Genomic DNA, 25146 nt, shown 5'->3' with positions numbered 1-25146 from the left:
AGAGTGTATTACATTTATTGACTTCAGTATGTTGAACCATCCCTGATTTCTGGGATAAAGCCTACTTGGTTGGGGTCTTTTTGATATATTCTTGTATTGTTTGCCAACATTTTGTTAAGGATTTTTGCATCTATGTTCATAAGTGAAATTGGTCTGTAATTTCCTTTTCTTTTTTTGTTCTGTCTTTGTCTGGTTTTGGTATCAGGGTAATGTTAGCTTTTTAGAGGCGTTTGGTAGTATTCCTTCCTTTTCTATTTTATGAAAAAGTTTGAGAAGCATTAGTGTTAGTTCTTTCATGAAGGCATGGTAAAATTCACCAGTGAATCTAACTCTTTGTTTCATTGATTTCTTTTCTTTTCTTTTCTTTTTTTGGTTTCTGCTTCACTAATTTTTTTCCTAATCTTTATTATTTCTTCCCATCTACAAATTTTTGCCTTGCTCTTCTTTTTCCAAGGCCACATGGTGAAGCACTAAGTTGTTTACTTGTGACCTTTCTAATTTCTTTTTTTTTTTTCTTTTTTTCTTTTTTGAGGTAGGGTCTCGCTCTACCTCAGACTGACCTGGAATTTACTATGTAGTCCAAGTTGGCCTCAAACTCACGGCAATCCTCCTACCTCTGCCTCCCAAATTCTGGGATTAAAGTCGTGCGCCACCGTGGCTCCTTCCTTATTTCTTAACATTGGCACTTAAAGCTATAAATTTCCCTCTTAGGACTGCCTTCATTATGCCCCAGAGGTTTTAGTATATTGTGTTCTCATTATCATTTGATTCTATGAATTTTTTAAATTTCCTTCTTGATTTCTTCATTGAACCCCTTCATCATTTAGCAGCGCACTGTTTAGTTTCCATGACTTTGTGTATGTTCTATAGTTTTTCTTCCTGTTGATTTGTACTTTAGTCCCATTGTGATCAGACAGAATGCAAGGAATTATGTCTATTTTTCCATACTTGTTAAGATTTGCTTTGTGTCCTAATGTATGGTCTATTTTAGAGAATGTTCCATGTGCTGCTGAAAAGAATGTACATTATGTAGCATTTGGATGAAATGTTCTGCAGATACCTGCTAGGTCCGTTGGTTCTATGGCCTCATTTAAGTCAGATACTGTTTACATTTTACTGGGACGACCTGTTAATTGATGAAAGTTGGGTACTGAAGTCACCCACTATATTGCGTTTGGTGTTATCTGTGACCTTAATTCTTCTAATAGTGTTTGTTTCATGAAATTGGGAACCCCCTTGTTAGGTGCATATATGTTTAAGGTGATGTCCTCCTATTGGAGTTTTCCTTTAATCAGCATAAAGTGGCCTTCTTTATCTTTTCTAATGTTGGTTTGAAGTCTACCCTGTCAGATATTAGGATAGCAATACCTCCTTGTTTTCTAGGCCCATTTGCTTGAAATACCTTTTTACATCCTTTTACCATAAGATAGTGTCAATCTTTTTATGGAAAGGTGAGTTTCTTGAAGGCAACAAATAGAAGGATCCTCCTTTTTAACCCAGTCTGCAAACCTGTGTCTTTTAAATGGGGCATTGAGGCTATTAAGAATTATTATTGAGAGGTGTACATTTCTTCTTGCCATTCTTGTTTTGTAGTTCTTACTGTTTTTCCTTTATTCTCTTGTATTATTATTTAAGTATGTTTTCTTTTTCTCTTTCCTTATGTATGTGCTTTTCTTTTTCTTCTGTATGGAGTATCCTTTCAAGTATTTTCTGTAGCACTAGTTTAGTGGTCATATATTCCTTTAACCTGTTTTTATTGTGGAATGTCCTTATTTCTCCATCAATTTGGATGGATAGCTTTGCTGGATAAAGTAATCTTGGTTGACAGTTGTTATCCTTCAGAACTTGAAATACATCATTCTAAGCCTTTCTGGCTTTTATTGTTTGTGTTGAGTAATCTTTTGTTATCCTGATGGGCTTGCCTTTATATGTGACTAACTGCTTTCAATATATTTTCTTTGGCTTGTGTGTTTTGTAGTTTAATTATAATACAGCAGTGAGAGGTTCTTTCCTGATTTTGTTTGCCTGGCATTCTAAAGATTTCCTCTATCTGTACTGGCATCACTTTCCCTATTGGGGGGAAATTTTGTTCTATGATTTTGTTGAAAATTCTGACTATGCCTTTTGGACTGAAATTTGCCTTCTACTGTGCCCTGAATTCTTATGTTTAATCTTTTCATAGTGTCCTGAATATCTTGAAATTCTCATTCACGCTTTCTTACTAGTTTTTATTTCTCTTAGTTGGACTGTATTAGATCTGCCACCTGCTCTTCTAGTTTAGATAGTAGTCCTCTCCTTGATCCATTCTACTGGTGAGACTTTCTATAGAGTTTTCTATTTGACTTACTCTGTTTTTCATTTCTAGTATATCTGATTGGTATTTTTTCATTATTTCCATTTCCTTAGTCATGTCTTATATTTACCTTATTTCATTAAGTTGGTTTCCTGTGTTCTCTTGGGATTCCTTCAGGAGTTTGTTTTCTTCTTTGATTTCTTTAAGCATAGATATAATCATTTTTTTTGAAACCTTTGTCAGGCATGTCAAATAAAATGATTTCATTGGAGGTCATTTCTGACGTATTTATAATTTTTTATGGTTTTGTATTATCTTGAGTTTTTGTGGGGTTTTTTGTATTAAAATGTAGAGATTTTTTGCATCTTGAGTTAACTAGATGCTTGGGTTTTCTAATTATCTGCAGTATTCTTAGATGTGTACATCCAACATTATATATTTTAAGGGTAGGAGCTTAAGGTGCCAGATGTGGCTCATATATATTCCCAAAGTAACAGCAAAAGTGACACAAGGTGTTGACTTTGCCTGCAATGCAAATATTCTAAGAGGCTGGGTGGAGCAAATTGCTGGCAAATTTTATAACTCAACTGAGCAGTATATATATATACACATACACATACACACACACACACACACACACACACACACACACACACACACATTCAATCAAAATCAGCACAGAGTATTTATGCAAGAGTGGGGAATTAAAGAAAACAGATTAAAAAAGTCAAAGTCTCTAAGGATGTGTGTTGCCCCACATCCTTAATCCTGTCAAGTGGGAGGCTGTGACTCCTGACCTGTAATGGGTTCCAGGTCAGTCTGGTGCCTAGTGAGACCCTGCTCCCAATAATGACCAAAGAAAAAGACAAAGGCCCTATAAATCAGGAAACATCAAAGACAACAACAGTCAACACCAAAACACACCTTATTAGAGAATGGTAAAGTCGAGCAAGAATACATTTTAACATATAATCTGCCCTTACATAGAAGGTAAAATTAGCACTTCCAGTTCAAGCCTATGTACCTGGCTTTGTATAAGTAGGCCCTGTTAACTTTTGGAATGGCTTCCAATCTCACCAATACTGGTACCCACCTCTAACCTCTCTGTTGTACTGTGGAGTTGGTTAGGCTATTTGGGTTGCTGGATCTGGTGTTCTGATCAGCTGTGCTGGATGCTATGTGGCTAGGGAATGAACAAGTTCTCCAGTGGCTCATGGCACTGGCAGATGGGGAAGGGAGGCTGTGCAGGGTACTTGGAGTTGTACCAGAGCTATTCAGCCGGTCCAGTTTATGATCTCCTTCAGTAGCTACTCAGCTGGTCCCTGCTGTCTTCCCCTTCTGGTTTCTTGACTTTGCGATGAGGTGGATGTGAATGGAAAATCCCTTCACCTCTCCTCTTGTGGTTCTGTGCTGGCGCTGTGGTGGGAGCTGCTTTTGTGCTTCTGCTTGCTAGAAGTTTTGGGTAACTCCTGTTTCTCTGCTGTGGTTAGTTCCTTATGCACCTTCACTTTTCACTAGAAAAGTGTATTTTGTTGTCTTCCTTCTTATTTTTCCCCTAGGCTGCTTTGGCATGACTACTGTGCCACATCTTACCTGGGAGCCCCCTTTCTTCTATTCTGATGTTACTTTTTTCCCCTCCTCCATGACAACATATTGATGGACCCAATGTTATGCATATCTTGTTCAGGTTGCAACAGCAACTGTGAGGTCATGAAGGCATCTGCTACTTTGTGTCTGGAAGACAGTGTTCCACACACTCCTCCCCATGCTTTGGCTCCTATATTCTTTCCACTACCTCTTTCACAATGATCCCTGAGTACATGTTTTAAAGACTCATCCAAACCTTGTTTCCACCCTTCTTTGTATGACCTACATTCCTTCTGCATCAAGGTGGTACCTCCCCATGGAGGTGGGACCCAGAACAAGCCCCAGGAAGGAACTGAGGCTGACAATGTTCACAGTCACTTAGAAATGATAGCACTGGGCTGAAGGGATAGCTTAGTGGTGAAGGCCAAAGGATCCAGGTGCACTTCCTCAAGACCCATGTAAGCCAGATGCACAAGGTGGCACATGTGTCTGCAATTCACTTATAGTAGTTGAAGGCCCTGGTACACCCATTCTCTCTCTCTTAATCTGTCTTTATCTCTCTCTCAAATAAAATAAATAACAACAACAACAAAAAAGAAATTATAGCACAAAATGGAAACTTACTTGGAATCTAAAGAAAAACCCTGTTGAGGGACTTCTTGGGAAGAAGATCAATGGAAGTAGGAGGAGGGACAAGACAGGGTAATGTGGATGAATGTGACAAAAATACATTATACATGTGCATGAAGATGTCATAATGAAATTCATTATCCTATATAATTAATATAGGTTAATCAAATTAATTAAAAATAAAAACCTTGTTAAAGATTCAGTTTCTCAATTAACATAGGCTAATCAAATTCATTAAAAATAAAAACTTTGTTGAAACCACAGTTTCTCAATGGAAAAGGTCAAACTGAGTAACTGCTTAGTCAAACAAATATTTTTAACAACTTGGAAATTCAAAAAGAGATAAATCTGAGATGTCCTGGCAACAGATCAGAGGTGCCTAATCAAAGGTCTTCCATCCACAGCCATGCCACCAACCCATCTCCACAAATGAAGAACATAATGGGATTTGACAACATTGTACTACTAACTACTATAGCATGTATTCTCCAATTAAAGTACCACTTTGTTATACATAAATTCAGGACTATGTATGCAAAGACTTAATGCTTAGAAATAACCAGCAAACTTTTTTTTTAAATTTTTTTTTAAATTTTATTTATTTATTTATTTATTTGAGAGTGACAGACACAGAGAGAAAGACAGATAGAGGGAGAGAGAGAGAATGGGCGCGCCAGGGCTTCCAGCCTCTGCAAACGAACTCCAGACGCGTGCGCCCCCTTGTGCATCTGGCTAACGTGGGACCTGGGGAACCGAGCCTCGAACCGGGGTCCTTAGGCTTCACAGGCAAGCACTTAACCGCTAAGCCATCTCTCCAGCCCACCAGCAAACTTTTTAATCAGTATCAAATGAAGGTAGGAGGAAACAGCTCTATGAACATATCCCTTCTTCATTGGTGGCATGCTTGTTCCACTTATTATCCTTTGATGGTAAATGTTACTTTTCTCATACCATATAAAAAACTAAAATTACTTCAAAATTCTTGAATGCCTTTCTTATTTAGATATTTTCAGTATTTTTCCCTTTATTCCTGTCAACAAAACCACAATATCAATTTGGCTGTAAGGAAGAACAGATCACACTACAGATTCTGGTTCTAAATTTCCCTTCACATAGAACTTCTCATGTTTCAAATAAGGTTTGGGCTTACAACTTCCATTATTTAAGATGATGCTTATTTTTCTGCAAAGTACACTACTAATGTAAATGGAAGGCTTTTCATTTTGCCTACTCAGCAATTGCACTTCAGAGACTTAACTCTAAGTAAATAATCTTGGATGGCCACAAACATTCTTCATCACACCATTGTTTCTAATGGTGGGGAATGACAAATAGCCAAAATATCCACTCAAAGACTATTTAAGGTGCTGGATCTTCACAAGGGGCAAGTCTGTGTAGTCTGAATCACATGGAGGAAAGGCACTGAATTATCTGCAAGGAAAGTATTGTGCACACAGCAATAAAATACAATAAATTTAGAATAAATGTTCACTAATATTTTTAGAAGTATCTATTTCTAAGAGGTATAAAGTTTGAAGAAAAATGGTTGAAACTGGAACAGATCATTCTCAGTGAACACACCCAATCACAAAGAGATAATTGTCACATGGCCTCACTCATCTGTGGCTCCTCACCTGATGCTGCCCAAGATGCTGACATACCTAATAAGCATCTCGAGGACCAAACAACAGGTAGGGTGGGGTGGGAGGGGAAAGTAAGGGTGGGGAGGACACAAAACTGGACCCAAATTGAACTGATACTATAAAATACTATATCCCGAAAGACAAACTAAATGGTTGAATCTTCATCATGTCCTTAGAGGGAACACCTGAACCACAGGGGCCTAGAGAGGGTATGATGAAGACTAACCTTAGTTGTCTCCTGCTTCTCTCTCTCCCTCTTCTCTCTCTACTCTCTGCTTTATATTACCTATCTTTTGCTTCCTTCTTTTGCTTGGCACTGGCCTATAACTCCCAGTACCAGCATGTGATTAATATCTGCAATGAACTTTTATCAGGGAGACATACAACATTTCCCAAAAGAAGACAGGTTTTTGTCAGAGTACTTGATGACCTACCAAAGGTTAGTGGTAAGACCCTACTGCTGAAGATACCAGATGCTGTTGGTTCATAACATGGAGTGGTTTGGCTGGAATCTGGAAGAGTCAGTCCCAGACAATTAGCTCATCTAGTGTCAGAAGGTGGTCCATGAGCGAATGGGGGAAAATGACCAACTTCTGTCCAAACAACTTGTGGTCTAAGCCACTGAGCAGCAAACTACCTGACGTGATGCTCACACAAGTGCAATAGTGGTGCACAGGCATGGTGGGAAACCAACTGCTCTTGATTTGGCTAATTGATCTGCTCAGTGGAACAGAATCAATATCTGGAGCTGGGAAACAAGTCACAACCATATGCAAAAAACGAGCCCACTATCCATTATCAAGCTCCCACCAATCATGGGCCACAAGAGGGCCTATACCTATTACATTCCCTCTAAAATAGTAATGATTATCCCATTTATCTGGTGCTGACTTCACTCTCTATTGGAAAATTTGCTTCTTTTTCAGATAGATGCAGATCCTAAGGAGAAATTCAGCCCATTACACCTCAACAGGGCCCCAACTAAAACCAAGAGTAATTGGGGAAATGAGTAAGAATGCTGTGTTCTTGGTGAACCTGGTACCAGCACAAAGGTGAAGGATACAGACACAGAGAACACTCAACACCGACCAAACCAGATATCCAGAGACACTGATGCTCCCAAGACCTCATCATTGAAGTAGACCTAAAACAAACCCATCATGGCTCAGGGAAATTTGTGGAAGAGGGGACGGAAAGATTATTAGAGCCACATGTTGGGACATTATGTATAGAGACATTGCCTCTTACCCGTAACTGATGGCTAATCCCACAATGCATGACCCACACTCTCCAATGAGGAGGGTACCTGCAGATGGGGGAGGACAGGGAGGAGACTAATGATGGTATCAACATGGCTGTGGCTGTATACACACTGTGTACACAACTAATAAAAAAGATAAAACAGTAGACTAGTTTTAAAAAAAGATGCATCTAGATTCATAGAAAAAATAGTTTGGAATAATGTATAGCAGATAGAGTTTTTACTAGGTGATAAGATTGTAGGCCATGCATTTTCTCTCTCTCCAAAGCTTTCAAAGATAGACAAGTAACTGAACTTTTTAAAGTATATACTCTGTATGGACACATCATGTGTTGGTACCATTGTTTCCCTCCTCCCTGCCACATTCCACTGAGTGCCCTCCTCAGTGGAATTGCTTGTATTCCCCATGGGGTATGGTTTCTGAGTTGTGAGAGCAGTAAAAAGGTAACACTGGTGCTAGGAGAAATGATTGTGCTCTATAAATTGTGTGTAGCAGGTTCATGGGCTCCTACACTGGGGGAGCCAGACACAGACAGAAAGACAAAGACATGAAACATCACCAACCTGCAGATCTATACATGTGTGGCACTCAATCACCCTCTGAGACATGTGCACCTTTCTGGTGTGATAAAATATTTTACTGAATAACTGTCCAGCATGTGAATCTGAGACAGACACTAATACTTTGGCTCATTTAAAGATAAGCCTGTAGGAGAAAATTTATTATAGGCTACTTACCCTATGAATTCTATTTCTTATATTCCCTTCCACCCCCACCAAAAAAAAGCTGAGATGCACGTTTTTATTTTTAAACTTTTTATGTCAAATTATAGGCACACACTGGTGTGTAAAATGTAGAGTCCTTTGAATGCTTTACTCAGCTTCCCCAGTGCTCATCTCTCATAGGAGTAGCAATTGCACTGAATACCACAATTAATATGCACACACAGAGACTTAGAATTCACGGAAGAAACATAGGATAAATGAGGTGTCACACGATTCTACTTTTGCATTACACCTGACAGAAACAAAACAAGGTATGCTCAATCAATGTTTCTCAATTGACCAAGACTGGACTCCTGGCATTAGCTTAATTTGCCTTCTACATCTTTTTATATTGTGTTTATACAAGTCCTTGTCTGAAAGGGAAAGAAATTTCTCCAAGTGTGTCAGGCATGCAAAATCATATCATCATGAAAGTCTTTAACAAAAGCTACAACCCTGAGCTTCATGCAGATATAGTCAGGGAGTAAGTTTACTCCTGTCCATGGCTTCTTTCATTTAGCTTGATATTTCTGAGATTCATCCATATAGTAGCATACATCATTATTTTACTCATTTTCATTATTGAGTACTTCTCTATTGTGTGGAAGCTATGTGTTTATTCTCTTATAAGTGAATATTGTATTGTCTTCCAGTTTGACCCTACTATGATTAAAGCCGCAGTGACCATTCTTATGTAAGCTAAAAAAATGCTGACTGCTCTTGCACATGTAACTGGAAATGGAATTGCTGGTTCCGTAGGTAGGTATCTATTTAAATCCCAAAGGGGTTACACAACACTTTCAAAACTTTCAAAACTAATATCTAATAACAGAGATCAAGAAATTGTTACTTCTGGGCTGGAGGGGGAGTTACTGACTGGAAGGGGTCATAAGGCAATTTTCAGAAACGATGGAAAGTTACAGGTTTTATTCTATGTGATGATCATATTTTGCACCTAAGTAAAAAGTCATTTCCTTCTACACTTAAAATACTTGTGTGACTACATACAACTTATACCCCAACAATTGTTATGAAAGTCCTACAGTCTGGGGTCATCTGGTATAAATCACATTATATTTGTCATTCACCATGCAGCCCCACACCACTCTCCCATGAACACTTATCTAGAAGTCCCCAATCTTGCTTTCTATAATAAAATAGAACCTGATTCTTTTTCATCAGACTTTCAAACACTGAGATGGTTAAAATGAGTGAATACTTTTAGTTCCTCAGTTGACATAACCTGTAGAATTCTCACCTACTTATGTTCCTTCAAAAGTGAGGCCTGGGAAAGGAAAGGAGTCCCTGGGTTCTCCACAGCTGACCAGGAGGTCAGGGAGAGCTACTGTCTGAGGAGCTACAGCCCCTTACCTCTCTGAACACAGCTAGAGGGTGGCCTGGCACCGAGCAGCTAGGACTCCTCATTTGTCTCTATGATTGCGTAGCCAGACCATCAATGCCAATTCAGACTGACTGTAGCCAAAGTCTGTTCTTTTCTCTCTCTTATATATGTCCTGAAAATGTTCTAAAATTTTGAAAACCTTTAGGCAGAATTTTGTATGACTCCATTCAATTTTAAAATTAAATCTACACCATGAAATTCTAGTGATTTCAGCATACCAGTCCAATACATGAATCATCTTTCTTATATAAGCTACCAACCACAGCTGTGCTCCATACACACGTCATAAGCATACCTCCCCCATCCCATATGATTACCACCATCATCAAAGTTATTGTAGTTATCTAGGGCTTGCTAAGAACCTTCACCTTGGTGCTACTTAACCCATAGAGTAACATTATAGACTAGGACTTCTTAGGAGAAAATGAGGTAGAGAGCCATTAAGGTCTATGCGAGTGTCATATAAGGAAGATAAATATAAATCCTCTCCAAGGAACACAGTCTCTAAGTGTACTCTCTTGCCTCTAAGATCTGATTAAGAAATATATTGGCAGCCAAATATAGTGGTGCATGCCAGGACTGAGAGTTCCAGGTCAGCTTGGGCTCCACAGAAAAACCTACTCAAAACAAACAAATTAACAATAGCAAAATCAGGAAAAATTGGCAATGGCAATACCAAGGAGAAAATCTGGGATAGGGGTCTAGAGATCACCACTAACCTGCTATGGTGTGGCATGATATACATGCAGCCATTTATCTTTCAGTAGGTATTACAACCACATTGCTGCATGCAATGTTAGCAAATGTTTTGTATAAGGATGGCATCACTCCAATTTGTAAACATGAAAGAAAATGGCCATTTAAACTATTAAGATAAACATTTAAATACTATTGTATATATTGTAAATATTTTCACATCTACTATCTCGTTTATGTATATTTGGTACAACTTCTTTAGTATATACATCTTGGATTTTCAGTCACCTCTATCTTTCCTAAATGCCCATAAACCACATTATCATGTTTTCTAAAACTCTGCTGAGATTTACTTGGTGAAATTCATAGAAAAGCAAAGAATCAAAGAAAACATAAAATATAATTAATACCTATAACTTCTTACATTAATACTTTCTACTCCAAACAGTACTTCCAAGAAACAGAGGCAAAGAATCAGACAACAGCTTAGGGCTGCAAAGCTCATTTCCTCCAAGAAATTTTATTTTTAAGATAAAGAAATACCAGCCTAGAAGGCATGGTAGCATACACCTGTAATCTCAGCCTTGTGGGAAACTGAAGCAGAAGGACCTCAAGTTCAGGACTAGTGTGGGCTACACATTTAAGTCCTTGCCATCAGAAATACAAATGAGAAAGAAGGAAGAAAAGAAAAGAGAGTAGAACAGAAGGGAAGAAAAGAGAGGGGAAGGGAAGGGAAAGGAAGAGAAGGGAAGAAAAAGAAAGAAAAGGAAAAGAAAGGAAAGGACAGAGGAAGGGAAGCCTGGAGAAACTACTTAATCCTCCTAAAAGCCTTCATCGAATTACTGTCACAGCTGATCCTGAAGTACCATGTCCTCATTTTCATCCTATACTGCCAGTTACGGCACTTGCTTTTATTTTCCCTTTAATTATTCCTGGACACCTTCCCATTGTTTTGCATTGGAAACAGCTTCACATGCTCATGTCTCAAGACTTTTGGTTCCTCTGGGCTTTTACCACAATGGATTACTCCTCCCATGTATGTTAAGTTTCCAGTTTACCTATTCACCTCATTTCACATGCTTTAATCATTTGTGTTTTCATTGCATCTTTTCCCATTTTGTCATTGGAGTCACCCATGCTTTCTAAAACAGTTCCTGCTTAAAAAAATCTCAGGCTGGAGAGATGGCTCAGCAGTTAAGGTGCTTACCTACAAAGCTTAACCACCCGGGTTTGATTCCCCAGTACCCACGTAAAGCCAGATGCACAAAAGGATCATGCATGCATCTGGAGTTCATCTGCAGCAGCTAGAGGTACCCATTCTCTCTGTGTCTCTTTCTTTCTGTCTCTCTTTGCTTGCAAATAAATAAAAAAACATATTTTTAAAACTCTGTATATCCCATTTCAAATTATTTCAAATTGCACCAGCACCAAGTCAGTTATGTTCCATAAATCTCCACTGACAGATCCACACATATCATTCCAATGAATGAAAGAAAACACATGGCTTTGGCCTCTTGTCATTGCTTATGTTTGAACTTCCTATTCCTCATGTTACTATTTTATACATGAGTTTTTTTTTTTTTTTTCAAGTTAGGGTCTCACTCTGTCCCAGGCTGACCTGGAATTCACTATGTATTTCTCAGGGTAGCCTCGAACTCATGGCGATTCTCCTACCTCTGCCTCCCGAGTGCTGGGATTAAAGGCATGTGCCACCACACCTGGATTGTGACTGTTTTTGGTCCACAGGGGAGTGTGAGTGTATTGTCTCCTCTAGTGGGAACTGTAGGTCCAGTAAGGTAGGAGATGATCAGATGCTTTGATTTCAACAAATGAGACTTACAGAACCATCAGGTATGAGTGGACACCCCAGCTGTTGCTCACATTGTACATCATTGTGTGGCAGAGGCAGGTTGATGGGTCATGTGAGCCCTGGCAGTCGCCTTGTGTTTTAGACACACTCCTTGAAAGAGTATCTGAAGTTAGGCCTGCTTTTATCATCCTGTTTCCTGTGGTTAAGTAAACAGCAGAGAGCAAATAAAATTAAGTGGCTGTAGTTTATAATAGCAAGTTTTGCTCAACACAAAAAACGTTTCTACACTGAGGTTCTACTGGTGTTTAAAGAAGAAAACCCAAATTCTAGTAACTCTTTTATACAAGTGTTTGGAAACCCTTTCAAATGTTTATTCACAGGGTACTCACTGTCATGTCTGAAGTCACCTCTCACCCCTTTTGAATACTCCACTTTCGGTCTGACAGCTTTGGCACTGTATTCTTTTTTAAAATTTTTATTTATTTATATGCAAGGAGAGAGTGTGTGAATGGTCACACCAGGGCCTACAGCTACTACAAAGGAACTCATGATGCATGTGACACACTATGCATCTGGCTTTTTGTGGGCACTGGGGAACCTAACTGGAGTCATTAGGCCTTGCAGACAAGTGTGTTAACCACTGAGTCACCTATGCAGGCCTACATTCCTTTCTTAACCGCTTAAAGAAACAGGATGTGAGCCTCTCTTCACTCTGCAGTCAGACTGAAGGCTTCTTTTCTGAGGTTGCCCCTAGATTTCCCAAAGGACTTTTGATTAAAATCCAAGCTAGATACAAAACCTTTGTTACAAAGTCTGTCCCCTACACAATTCACCCCAAACATCTGCCATCCATGGTACCCCACCTTTAACCTTCTGCTTTGCAAGACACAGGGAATCATCCACATTAGCCTCATGGATCATGCCCCTGCACATTTCAATGCGCTCGCTTTGGCTCAGCCATATTTACTGTCTGTTCAGTTCAGATACCACCTCATCCTAAAAGGCTCCCCTCACTTCCCCTTGTTGGGTGAGGCCTCCCTCCACCTCAGGTGAAAGTCCACCAAAGTCCTTTTGCTTTATAGCAATTGTTTTTTCCCTTGTTTGCCATATAATTCAAGAGGAAATCTTTTTCTTCATCACTTTGTGCCCATAACATGGAAAAAGTCAATTTGCTGGGTGAAAACTTAAATGTACCAGTAACGCAAACCTCTTGATACTTGGCTTTCTTCAATTTGGTAGCCTTTACGTTCATTTAGTTCCTGGAAGGCTGAAGGGTGGGTGGGAGTTTTCAGAGGGAGTCAGGAATGCACTGCTTCTCAATAGGTATGTCCTGCAATTTCTCTTTGTTTCTGAGTTCCAGGAAGTAGAATATGTGAAAGACTATTGAACATTCTAACCAAGATGTCTATTGGAAATTGCAATGGAACAGGAAAGAATGGAAAAACACACTGAAAGCTGAAATAAGGGTAAAGGACAGTAGAATTCTGGTCTAGAAGCAAGGAGAGCAAGCCACGTGTCTCTAGGCTTCTCAAAGGCCCTTACTGGAATGCTGCTTAAGGAAAAAGCCATCGTAGGCTGAAGAGATGGCTTAGTGGTTAAGGAATTTGCTTGCAAAACCAAAGGACCCAGATTTGATTCCCCAGGACCCATGTTAGCCAGATGTACAATGGGACACACATGTCTGGAGTTCGTTAGCAGTGGCTGGAGGCCCTTGTGCGTCCATTCTCTCTCTGTCAAATAAATAAATGAATGAAAATAAAAAATATTTTTTTTAAAAACCAAAAAGGTCATCTTAGGGAGAATGACTTTTGAGTTTTCAAAAGTCATAATGGGCTCATAAGAGCAAAATTTCATTGCAATGATTTTGAAGAAAAACTCAAGGAGCAAAACTATAAACACAAGAATACAATTTTCAGTGATGATCTTTTTTCAGTTAATTCTCTTTTGTTCAATGACCAAGAAAAACAATCATAACATAGTTTCAAATGGGTCATTACAATTCCTGTGCATGATAGGTCATTTGAAGGTTATTTCTTATATCTATGATTCTAAAATACTTTTAAGGGTAACATCTACCAGATAAACAAATAAACAAACAAACACTATTGCACAGTGACATCTCAACATAAGATTCCTTTATTGACCACATGTGTTCCCAATGACTACCCCAGTACACAGGATGCAGGGCTTGCTCTCAAAGGCATTCTTTTTCTGCATGTTTAAAACCAATGCATGGAGTACTGGTTCATCTTCATTATATACAAAGTTTATGTGTATACTTAATAATGTATTTATATATTAGAGTGAAATCTTACCAGTCATATTCATCTCTGAATCCAGATGTGTCTAAAAGTATCTTTAAAATAACATGGTTTTATAGATAAAATAATTATTTATAAAATAATTTCAGAAAGTTATTGTAATTACTCTCTATAATCTTTTAAGGTTATGAAGTAATCATCAGAGGTTGAACATATATAACCTAAAATTCTAAAATTTGAAATGCTTCAAAATTCAAAATTTATAAGCGTAATTCATAGAGTTTAAAAATTTTTTGATTTCTGATTTTTAGATTAGGGATGTTTACCCATGCAAGCATCCCAAAATGTAAAAGGAAAAATAATCCTCCAAAATGTGAAACACATCTTGTTCCAAGCATTTAATATACAGGACCCTGAGCCCGTATAGCCTTTGCTTGATTAGGCAACAAATTGGAATAATTTCTACCAGATACATGTTTATATTAAGCCAACACATGTGGTACTCATGGAGATATGACCCAGACAAAAATGAAAAACACAAGAACAAACCAGTAGCCATTCCTGCTTCATAACCTGTCTGTGGATTCTGATGCCATTGTTGTCCCACTATGAGATGGTGTCCTCCAGGCAGATGTTGGACAACACTATTTGGCATTTACTTCTATTCATGACAGGATGCAAACAAAACAGCAGGAATGGAGAATTCTTAAATTCTTGTTGCGTTGGTTCCAGACAGTGGGATGTCTTTTGCCACACCTTCAAAAAGCCAGTTCCAGACCAAAGAGGAAAATTCACTGAAGAAATAAAAAGGGCTGATACACAAGAACTTTTTTTTTTTTTAAAAAAAAAAAAGGCCACCTGGAATTTCAATGATTAAATTTAAAACTTCTACATGGTCTTAGTAATTGTGGCCAGGGGGAAAAGCAGGCAACATTCATTCAACTACACCCAGAAACATTCCTCTTATGCAGCAAAGCCAAACACCAGATGTGATTTGCAACTTTTGGACTGGATTGTCCCAGAAGGTTTGTCAAAGGGCTCTTCTGTGGCTGGTGCCTTGGAGCCAAACATGGCAGTTTCTGTGATGGTAATGGCTGGCTGGGGAGGAAAGTTACCTTGGTAAATTATGATAACTGGGCAATAAGGATTACTAAAGCCAACATAAATTTAAAGGGCTTGTGCATGTGTCAACTCTGTGAAGTACAGATGTATGCATTTACAAAGGGTCTTCTCCATCACCAGAGACAGAATTTTCTCAGGCATGTAGTCCTCGCTGAAATGACATTCATTATCAGAAATGATCACTGCACATACAACCCATCACCTGACAGCCCATCATTTGTTTTCAAGTGACGTCAGAGGCCTACTTCTCTCGGCAGATCCACCTCTTAGTGTCCAAATTAGCAGGGCACATAGCCTGCGGCTGTGCAGGACTATCTTCTCAGCGACTTGTGCTTATAAAGCTGAAGTCACAGCTCATGGTATCAGTGTGATGGTTATTTCTTCTTTGAAATAATAATTGGTTCACTGGTTCAACTTTCACACAAGAACTCTCTTTAAACATTTGCCTGGCATCCCTGAGCTTTCCCCTAACAGCTAGTCCAAGGAAAGGAGCTGGCCTAAGTTTAATCACAGAAAGGACTGACAGCACTTCAAACCTTTTACAACTGCATCCTAGTTTTATAGTGGGCATTTCAGAAGCTGTTTGTACCTGTGGCATCGAAACTCACATGGAATATTTGACAGAAAAGCGCTGCTTTGGAGGTTTGGACAGCCTGATGCTGATAAACATAGCTTGTATTTATTAGGACTCCTGACATCTCAAGACCCTTGTATCCTTGCTTCCTCTTCAGACATAAATGGAAACACGCTAACCAAAAGGCAAAATATCTAGTGACTATTTCACAGGAACTGGGATGATAGTTGAATAACTTGTGCTGATCATAAGGACTTGGGCAATGAACAAGCTGATTCTGCTAAACAATATCAGCAAACGCATATTTCTGAAAGTGTCAACGTAGACTGACTTTCTTTACACCTATTTTCATTCTATGGAATGAAAGTATTTCCTCCAATATTAGAATAATGTACTGTCCTGGAAAGTATGCCAACTGCACATTACCAGATGGTAGATAATAATGCTAATTGAGGATGGGCTCAATAGCATCAGTAAAAATGATCCTGACATAGTTATTGTACTCATACATTTGTGACTGAATAAAAAAAAAAAAAGCTGGGCATAGTGGTACACTACTTTAATCCTGTCGGGAGGCAGAGGTAGGAGAATCACTGTGAGTCTGAGGCCACCCTGAAACTACAAAGTGAATTCCAGGTAACCCTGGGTCACAATGAAACCTCACCTCAAAAAACAAAACAAAACAAAACAAAACAAAGCAAAACAAAACAAAACAAAACAAAACAAAACAAAACAAAACAAAACAAAAGCATTTCCTTACAGGAAAGTTTATGCCCCAAAATTTGGGTTGACCACTAAAACCTTAATGGTGGAAATACTGAAAAGAGCCTAGATCTGTATTTCTATTGTTAGAAACTGCTCTAAAGTAAAAGTTGCTCTGAATCTGTTACAATCTGAAGGTGAAGTGTCCCCCACAGGTTCATGTGATTGAACACCTGAGCTTAGCTGGCAATGCTAAGTTCTGGGAGACTGTGGAATCTTTGGGGCACGGTGTCCAAATGGCACATGTAAGTCTCCATGGAGCACACCTTTGAGAACTATAGCCCAGCCTTGCTATTGGCTCAAACTCTGTGCTTACTGAGCCATACAGATATAAAGCAATGGCAGCCATGAGCTCCCGGCACCATGTAGTAAACAGCTTCACCATTGCCTTCCCTACCATGATAGGGTGAAACCATGAGCCAAAATCAGCCCTTCTTCCTTTGAGCTATTTGTCAGTGCCAATAAGAAAAGTGACAGGACACAAGTTTACCCTTTTATCAGGAATGAAAATATTTCTATTTTCAGATTTCATTATGTATAAATTGTAGGTAATACGTAGTATGCCTCTTTTTTTGTTTCTCTCTCTCTTTCTTTTTTTCCTCTCTTTCTATGTATGTATGTATGTATGTATGTATGTATGTATGTATGTATGTATGTATCTATCTATCTATCTATCTATCTATCTATCTATCTATCTATCTATCTATCTAGTCTGATGTATCTAGCCCATTAGATCAATAGTTAATTTTAATAACAGGACACAGCATTGTTTGCCTTTCAGTGTTATATATCTAAACTTTTATTTTCATATTTCAATTGACATTGATGAAGACTAGTGAAGTTTTGGACTAACGACACAACTCTTATTTTGTGTCTCACAGTTAAAAATACTAACCATTACACTCTCCATCCTTGCACCCAATTAAACTTCCAATCTTTAGATCCATTTCTACAAAAGGGATGCAAGGCTTAGAAAGTTAAGTAATCCAGGTGTGGTGGTGCACACCCTTAATCCCAGCACACGGTACACAGAGGTAGGACGGTTGCTGTGTGTTTGAGGCCAGCCTGAGATTACATAGTGAATTCCAGGCCAGCCCGGGCTAGGGCTAGAGTGAGACACCCCCTCAAAGAAAAAAAAAAAGAAAGAAAAGGTTAATTTGAGTTCATTTTAGCTAGGACTGGAAAGGCAAAGCTAGAAATTGACCCACCTTGTCACTACTGCCCATGATGGCTTTTTGGGGTCACCAGGGATCACTAATTAGAGACAGCAAGAACTAAAGGCTCCTAAATGTACTAGGTAGCTTACATATTCACATTCACTTGTGCCAAGAGATTCTTCTAAAACTGAAATGCACAAATGATAATGAATATGAAACGCATAAACTCTTTTTAAAAGTACATTAATCTTTGAGAATAAAAGTTTTCAACCTAGGTGGCCTATAAACTTCTTCCAAAACGTAGCCCAAAAGTTACAAGAACCTTCATAATGACTTCTAAAGAAAGGTTTTGATGACTTCATGATCTTGAAAACATTGTTTCTTTTACAACTAGATATGATTAAAAATAAGATGACAAATCTCCAATTAAATGAACACTATACTATACATCAAATCCCCTTTGTGACTAAAGAAATCAAGCACAAGTAGATTAGAGATGAAAAAGCATATTTTAAAGCTACCTTAAGAAAGGCAAGCAAATATGTATATACTTGATTCTTAAAGAAATGGTCAGAAATGAATCTTAAAACACAATTTGGCATCACTGAAATTCTATAGCACTATGCCTCATCATATAATTCATGCTTTTCTAAAGAGAGGCAGAAGACATCCCTTTAGCAACACATACATTTATGGAAAACACATGGGCTTCAGAGCTAGCCCTTCCTGGATTTGAGTCCCAGCTCTGCCCCTGTCTTGGAATGTGTGATGATGCAACTTACCCAAACTCACAAAGCTTCAGCTTCTGATTCTGCTAAAATGGATTAATTACCTCCTGGAAGTGTTACTGCAAAGATAGAGCTACTATGTATAACATGCTTGGCTAATGGCAGGTATTCAGTGAATTGTAGCTAATAATCAGAACAGTGGCATTAATTTAAAAAAAAATGCAGCTACTACCATGAGCAGGGAGAATGTGGACTCCATTGGTTTTTAATCCCTGTAGCATTCATATCATATTTCACAATGATTGTTCCTACTTATTCTTTTTTTTTCTCTTATATTGTGTACATGGTTTTTGTTTAGCATCTTAGAGGATTCCTGAGAACAGATACTTAACTCCTCAGCCACATAGTAACTATACCTACCAGACAGGCTAGGTAGTGAACTAAAAGCTTATGGAGATGTCTGACACCAACTGGTGTCCTAAGAACCCAATCTATCTGCACTATTGCTGGTTCTGCTACTTCTGTCATTGTGTGATGCACATTATGGAACCAGGACCAACCCTGCTGGATCAAAACTGCCCAGTTAAAAATGCTCGTTAATAAACTGAAAACAGAAGAGTATGAGAACTCAGAATGTCAGGACAGTATTTCAGACTAATGGACAGAATTTAAAAATATGAGACATTATCTCAAGGGCAAAATCAAAATTAGACTGAAGATTATGAGGAGGTATGACCAATTAACGGATAATCCTAGTAAAGACCCAGAATTCCAAAGGGCTTCATTGTAAGAGGAGTATGTGAATGTCAAGGATTTTCAAACTCAAAGCCAAACTTCTTTGTAAACACAATGATAAAGAGGAATGAGGAAAGGGGATACATGTGCCTTCCTTTCCCCAAAGCATGTTCTTTCCTCTCTCTCTCTACATCTTGTTATTTTTCTAAGTCATCTTTCCAAAGATCAGAAAAGCAGTACTAATATCTTTGTGAACACTTCTCAATATACTACTTAAAAAATTTATCCACTTAACAAATGTAATAAAGAGAGACTGCTATACCCATAAACTGTCCAATAAATTGCTACCCAACCAAAGCATTTCTATTTGTAAAGATAATGTGGTGTTTGGGGTGTGACTCAGTCTCAGGGATGTGGGCTACAATTCAAAGCACTGTATCTAGCCTCTCCTAGATAAGAATTACAGGATGAAGGACAGGATGCCCTAAAATCCATCTACTCCAATAGCTCTAGAACACCCACTTCTTACAGAGAGCCAACAGCTCAGTCAAGGTCTTTTGGGCCTCTAGGAAAAGCAGCAGGGATGAACTGGAAAGAACCATTTCACCATTTCATGGGAAGCAATGAACAGGAGAGGCTTTTTCAGCAGCCTAGAATGGCTGCAGTTCACTCTCAAGGACAGTAACTTCAGCAACCACTTCATTATATTTCTACTGTAAATGACACAGGCCTGTGCCAAGTCAGCGCTGAGGCTCCCTTCAGAATTCTGTCAAGGTTAGGTCATCTGCACTCTATTGACAACTACCGAACTCAAACCCCCTAGCGAGACAGCCCAGCAACAGAATGTGTCTTGCCACTAATGAGGCTCTTTTTCCATGAATAATGAACCAGAACATCATCTCTGTTGCCAGGTACACAACATAAACAAAGCTCAACATAGTGCCTTGATAGGCTGAGTTTGTCCACTTGCAATAAAGGAATTTTTAAAGTGTGAGCCAAGTTTTAGGAGAGGGTGGGACAGGCTATTGTAACAAATAATGTGAACATATGTTATCAGAATTTAATAAATCAGCTTTTGGTTGTTGTAGAATGGAGGCTTGCAGCAGGATACATTAAGGCAGCAAATAACTCCAAATGAGTTCATTTTTTTACTTGGCAATCCATTTTGTAACACAAAGTTGATGATTTCTGTAATGAACTGAGATCTTCATGAAAGGAGCCTTATGAGACTTGTGATCCCAAATGCTGGTTACATCCTTACTTCTTAAGCCATGATTTATCAGAATAGGTCAGCACTGATGATGCAAACTGGACCTTGTATAGGAAAAAGTAGACCTATGGCCACAGAGATGGACTTTCAATGCACAAGCATGCTGCCTACAAGGAAGTCTCATAGCCTAGATCGCAAGCTTCCACTTCACAGTGAGGTCCTAGCAAATATGCAGAGAGTGAAAGTGATGTGAAGTGAAGGCCAAACAGTCTTCCTTCTGTTCATTGTAACACATTCCACAAATAAGCTTCTCTCTAAAACTTATCTTGTTACACAAGGTGTTCATGTCTTCATAGGCAGATGATGCCATTACTGACTGAGGGCTTGTAGTTTCCAATACTTTGAGCAAGCATTTGAGGAAAGCAAGCTCATAATAATTCTTTCAATGGCAGGGGATAGCAATTAAGACCCATTTTGGAGATTTCTTAAGAATTCTGTACCAAAACCTCAAAAAAAAAAAAAAAACAAACTCCAAACCAAAAAAGAATTCTGTATCAAAAACCCCCAAATCATGCAATTTTCTCTATATGTTTGATAAATTCCAGGAAATATGTGCTTTAAATAATTCTGTAAATGAACTAATGATACTTATAAAAGAAACAATACTTCAAGGCAAAACATATTATGTAGGATGAGTAATCACTCTATAAAAGTAATTTTATAAGCAAATACATTTATGGAGCAGGTTCTTCACGTATGGTAAATAGTTTGGGGTTCTAAAGAGATTCAAGTCATGACAGATAATTACACAGATGATTTTTTGTGGTTTCACAGATAGTAGTACTATGAACTGGAAAGTTTTAGGAACACCTTGACTGTTTGGTGCCACCTCAACTCTACATGTGCCTTCTACTGACCAGCAGGGAAACAAGTAGAGTATATAGAAGTGGACGGCAGGGAGAGGACCAGTGGAGTCTGTGCAAAGGAAGAAAAGGAGTGGGGCACAAGCCCCATGATGCTTCTGCCAATACCAACCATCAAGTTTAATACTCTAGAAACGGGATAGAGAGATGGCTTAGCAGTTAAGGCACTTTGCCTGCAAAGCCAAAGGACCTGAGTTCGATTCTCCAGGTCCCACATAAGCCAGATGCACAAGGTGGCACATGTGTCTGGAGTTCGTTTGCAGTGGCTACAGTCCCACTTTCTGTCTTTCCCTTTGTCTGTCTCTAATAAATAAATAGAAATAAAATCTTTAAAAAAGACTCTAGAAAATATAATCTTAACACTGTGGGTGAAAATTCTTTGAGAAAAGAGTTATCAAAGTGACACACACTCAGAATGATCTTTCCAATGTAATCAACTGATTATACCAAGAAGAGTTGAGTTTCCCAAAACATAAAGATACCTAAGGACTTACCATCATACTTTGCTAAGACTGCTTGGACATCAGCATATGCTTGGAGTTCCAGAAGGGCTTCTAGAAGGTTTTCATGGATGTTGAACATGCTTAAGAGGGGGAATTCCTTCATTAACTAGAAAGAAAGAAAAAAGGAATAATTAATAGCTAACACCCTAATTTTTTACTGTACATATTTAAGGTATATAACATGTTTTTATATACCTGTATAGGGTAGAATCATGTTAAGAAAGATCTCTTATTCTTATAGTACAATTAATACTGAATTATAACATTTATATAATATAAAATATAATAATTGTTAAAGGGGGATACTGGTTTATATGTTTCACAAGTATCATTTTTAAAGCTTGAAAATCTTTTTTTCTGATATTTTAGAAAAATGGTAAGCATGAATCTGTATAAATGTAAAGTGGAAGAAAATCCAAAAGGGAAGAGTTTAAAAAGTGGAAGATTCTCAATAAAAAAAAAAAAAATACTGTAAAAGACCAAATTGAGTGAAGGCTGAAAGATCCCACTGACAGTAATAGTCTGTCACTGGTAGTTTATCCAGTGTAGTTTGAGTGGAAGCAGGAGAGAAGAAGGATAAGCAAGTGGGAACTAGGCTTTCAAGGAGCCTGGTGGAAAAACTGAGGAGAAGACAAAGGAAGCAGATAAAAGGTGACATAGTTGAGGGACAATTGGATGTTATGGATGGGGCAAATAAATTCACAAGTTTCTGCCTGGTGGCCTCAGTTAAACAGGAGTCAAGATCATCTTCCGAGACCTAGAGACAAGTGGTTTAAAGATTAAAAAAAAAAAAAAAAAAAAGGACAGAACAGTGACAGAGGCGACATTTATTTTGGGTGAGGCATCGTAGGGCCTAACAAAGTAGAGATCATGAATTTATAGAAGGCACAGCTGCCATGGATGCCACATTTAGGATGCAAGATGCCAAATGATTAAGTTGAGCCTGGCAGATGAAATGAGGTTTGTAAAAAGTTAAGGAGCCAGAGAGTTGGCTGTAACAATGAAGGAATGATTAATTAAAAGGATGCCTAGGGCCCTTAGGCTGACTGCAAAGGAAGAGATGTTCAAAGATATTCAAACAAGTGTTGAATATGGCTGGAAAGCAAGGAAAAAGAAGAAAGCACCAAGAACTTCAGAGTAAATCTTATCTTAGACAAAGATACATTGTATCTTTAAAGAAACATAACCAGGTTCTTTATGGAGTAAATTCATATTGGTGCTGCTCTATTTAATCCCCTATGTAGACAATTGTATTTTATTATAACCCCTAGAAGTGATATCATTTTTGGTCGTTAATGTCTTTTTAACAATTATGCTGAGAGAAGTAATACTAAAAAATAGTGTATGTACCACTATGCAAGAAATAGTAGAAGCACTGAGAATATTTACCATATTTTCTTATATCTTTAAAGCCAAAAGTCATTTAGCATATCTTTATAAAAATGTTCTACAAATAAAAAGAACATCAAATTATGCAAAAAACCACCAATTACTCTGAGTTCAAGAAGACCTATAGTCTAAACTGCCAGAAAAAGGCCTGCATTATTTTCACTGTTGTTAAATGTAGTGAATAAGACAATACCACATATTGTAGGTGTTCTGTAACCAATAAAGTATTTCTTATTCTGGTTCATTTTGATTCTGGTTGACATCACCCTTTGACTTTTTACTCTTTCTCATTAAAGCTTGTTGGAATTAAAGCCCTTTGTCATTCAATAGTTGGCAACACAATAAAGACATTCTCTGAACTGTAACATTTAAACATTTATCATTTTTGACCAATTCTTCAGGTAATAATCAAATCTCAAGGACACCAATCACATTACATAATTTGAAAATGCAATTCTAACTATTAGTTGATTGAGTTTAAATACTGTGAATTAGTAAAACACGCACAAACACAGAGGTCCCAGCTGGTAACAAAAAACTGGAAGATGCTAGAAGCTTGGGCAGCAGGGATTTCACTTGGAAGCCTGGAAAGCATATGCTGTGTTCAAAAACAGAATCATCAGGATACAAATTTAAACATCAAAAATAGCATATATTGGGCTGGAAAGGTGACTGAGCAGTTAAGGCACTTGGCCTGAAAAGACAAAGGACCTTGGTTCGATTCCCCAGTACCCACATGAGCCAGATGCACAAGGTGGCCCATGCATCTGGAATTTGTCTGCAGTGGTTGGAAGCCCTGGCATGCTTATTCTCTCCATCTCCCTCTCTCTCTCTAATAAATAATTTTTTTAAAATAAAGAATAGCAAATGCCAATGAGGTAATTTCCACACGATAATGTGGAAATTTAGATTTCCCTGTTCACATGAACAAGCAGTAAAAGTGGGCCTTCTGCCTACTCCATCACCCTCTCCATCTCTTCACAGCAATCCACCTACTCTTCACCTCATAGATATAATTTGGCTCCACTCTCCACAGTTCTTCTGAGTCTTCTTGTCCCACAATTAAAGAGGTTTATGTTGCTTCTGTGAATATCCTCCAGCCCTTTCCTGTCTTGTCATTTGACAGATTGGTAACCTTTTCTTTGAAACTGCTTTCTTGCCTTCCTTAATACTGTTCTTTTCTAAATTTTTTTTTTTCATGTGGTACTTATCTCATAGCACCTTCTCTAATTTCCCTTTGCTACTTAGCTGTAACTCAATCTCCCAGGCTATGTCGCATGTCTCTTTAACCCAAACACCTGATCTCCAGAACTTCTGTGTTTGGGTCTAAGCAACAGCATTGTGATGCACACATGAACACTGACATGCACTCATGCACACACTCATGCATACATATCATATATACATACGTGAAGAAGGTAAGAAGGAAGGAGAAGGAAAGAAAGGGGTGAGAGCGGGAAGGATAAAAATATATTTTTCAAAAAGATCATACTTTTTTATATACTTCTGTATAAAAACACAGAAACGTACTAAAATATTTTGACACTGGTTACCTCTTATTGGTGAGACTTAAGGTGATCTTTATGCCTGCCTCCATATTTTCCATATGTTCTAACATACATTCCATATACTTGAGAGGAAGAGTGAATTTTAAGACTGGCTGCTCATCAAATTCAAGATATAATCCAAACTCCT

The 25146-nt window shown here is 38.2% G+C and overlaps 1 protein-coding gene across 8 annotated transcripts in view; it reads right to left on the bottom strand.

Annotated features, from left to right (window-relative positions):
• The window catches only part of St7 (suppression of tumorigenicity 7), a 312701-nt gene that overhangs the window by 47272 nt on the left and 240283 nt on the right, over positions 1-25146 (bottom strand). For all 8 annotated transcript variants that reach the window (XM_045160301.1, XM_045160302.1, XM_045160307.1 and 5 more), the window contains one exon: positions 22054-22168. In XM_045160301.1, coding sequence (XP_045016236.1) covers positions 22054-22168 — 115 coding nt within the window. The remainder of the gene's footprint in view (positions 1-22053; positions 22169-25146) is intronic.

Source organism: Jaculus jaculus, chromosome 10 (genome assembly GCF_020740685.1).
Source record: "Jaculus jaculus isolate mJacJac1 chromosome 10, mJacJac1.mat.Y.cur, whole genome shotgun sequence".
NCBI classification, from domain to species: Eukaryota; Metazoa; Chordata; class Mammalia; order Rodentia; family Dipodidae; genus Jaculus; species Jaculus jaculus.
This window is presented reverse-complemented; position numbering and strand designations above follow the sequence as displayed.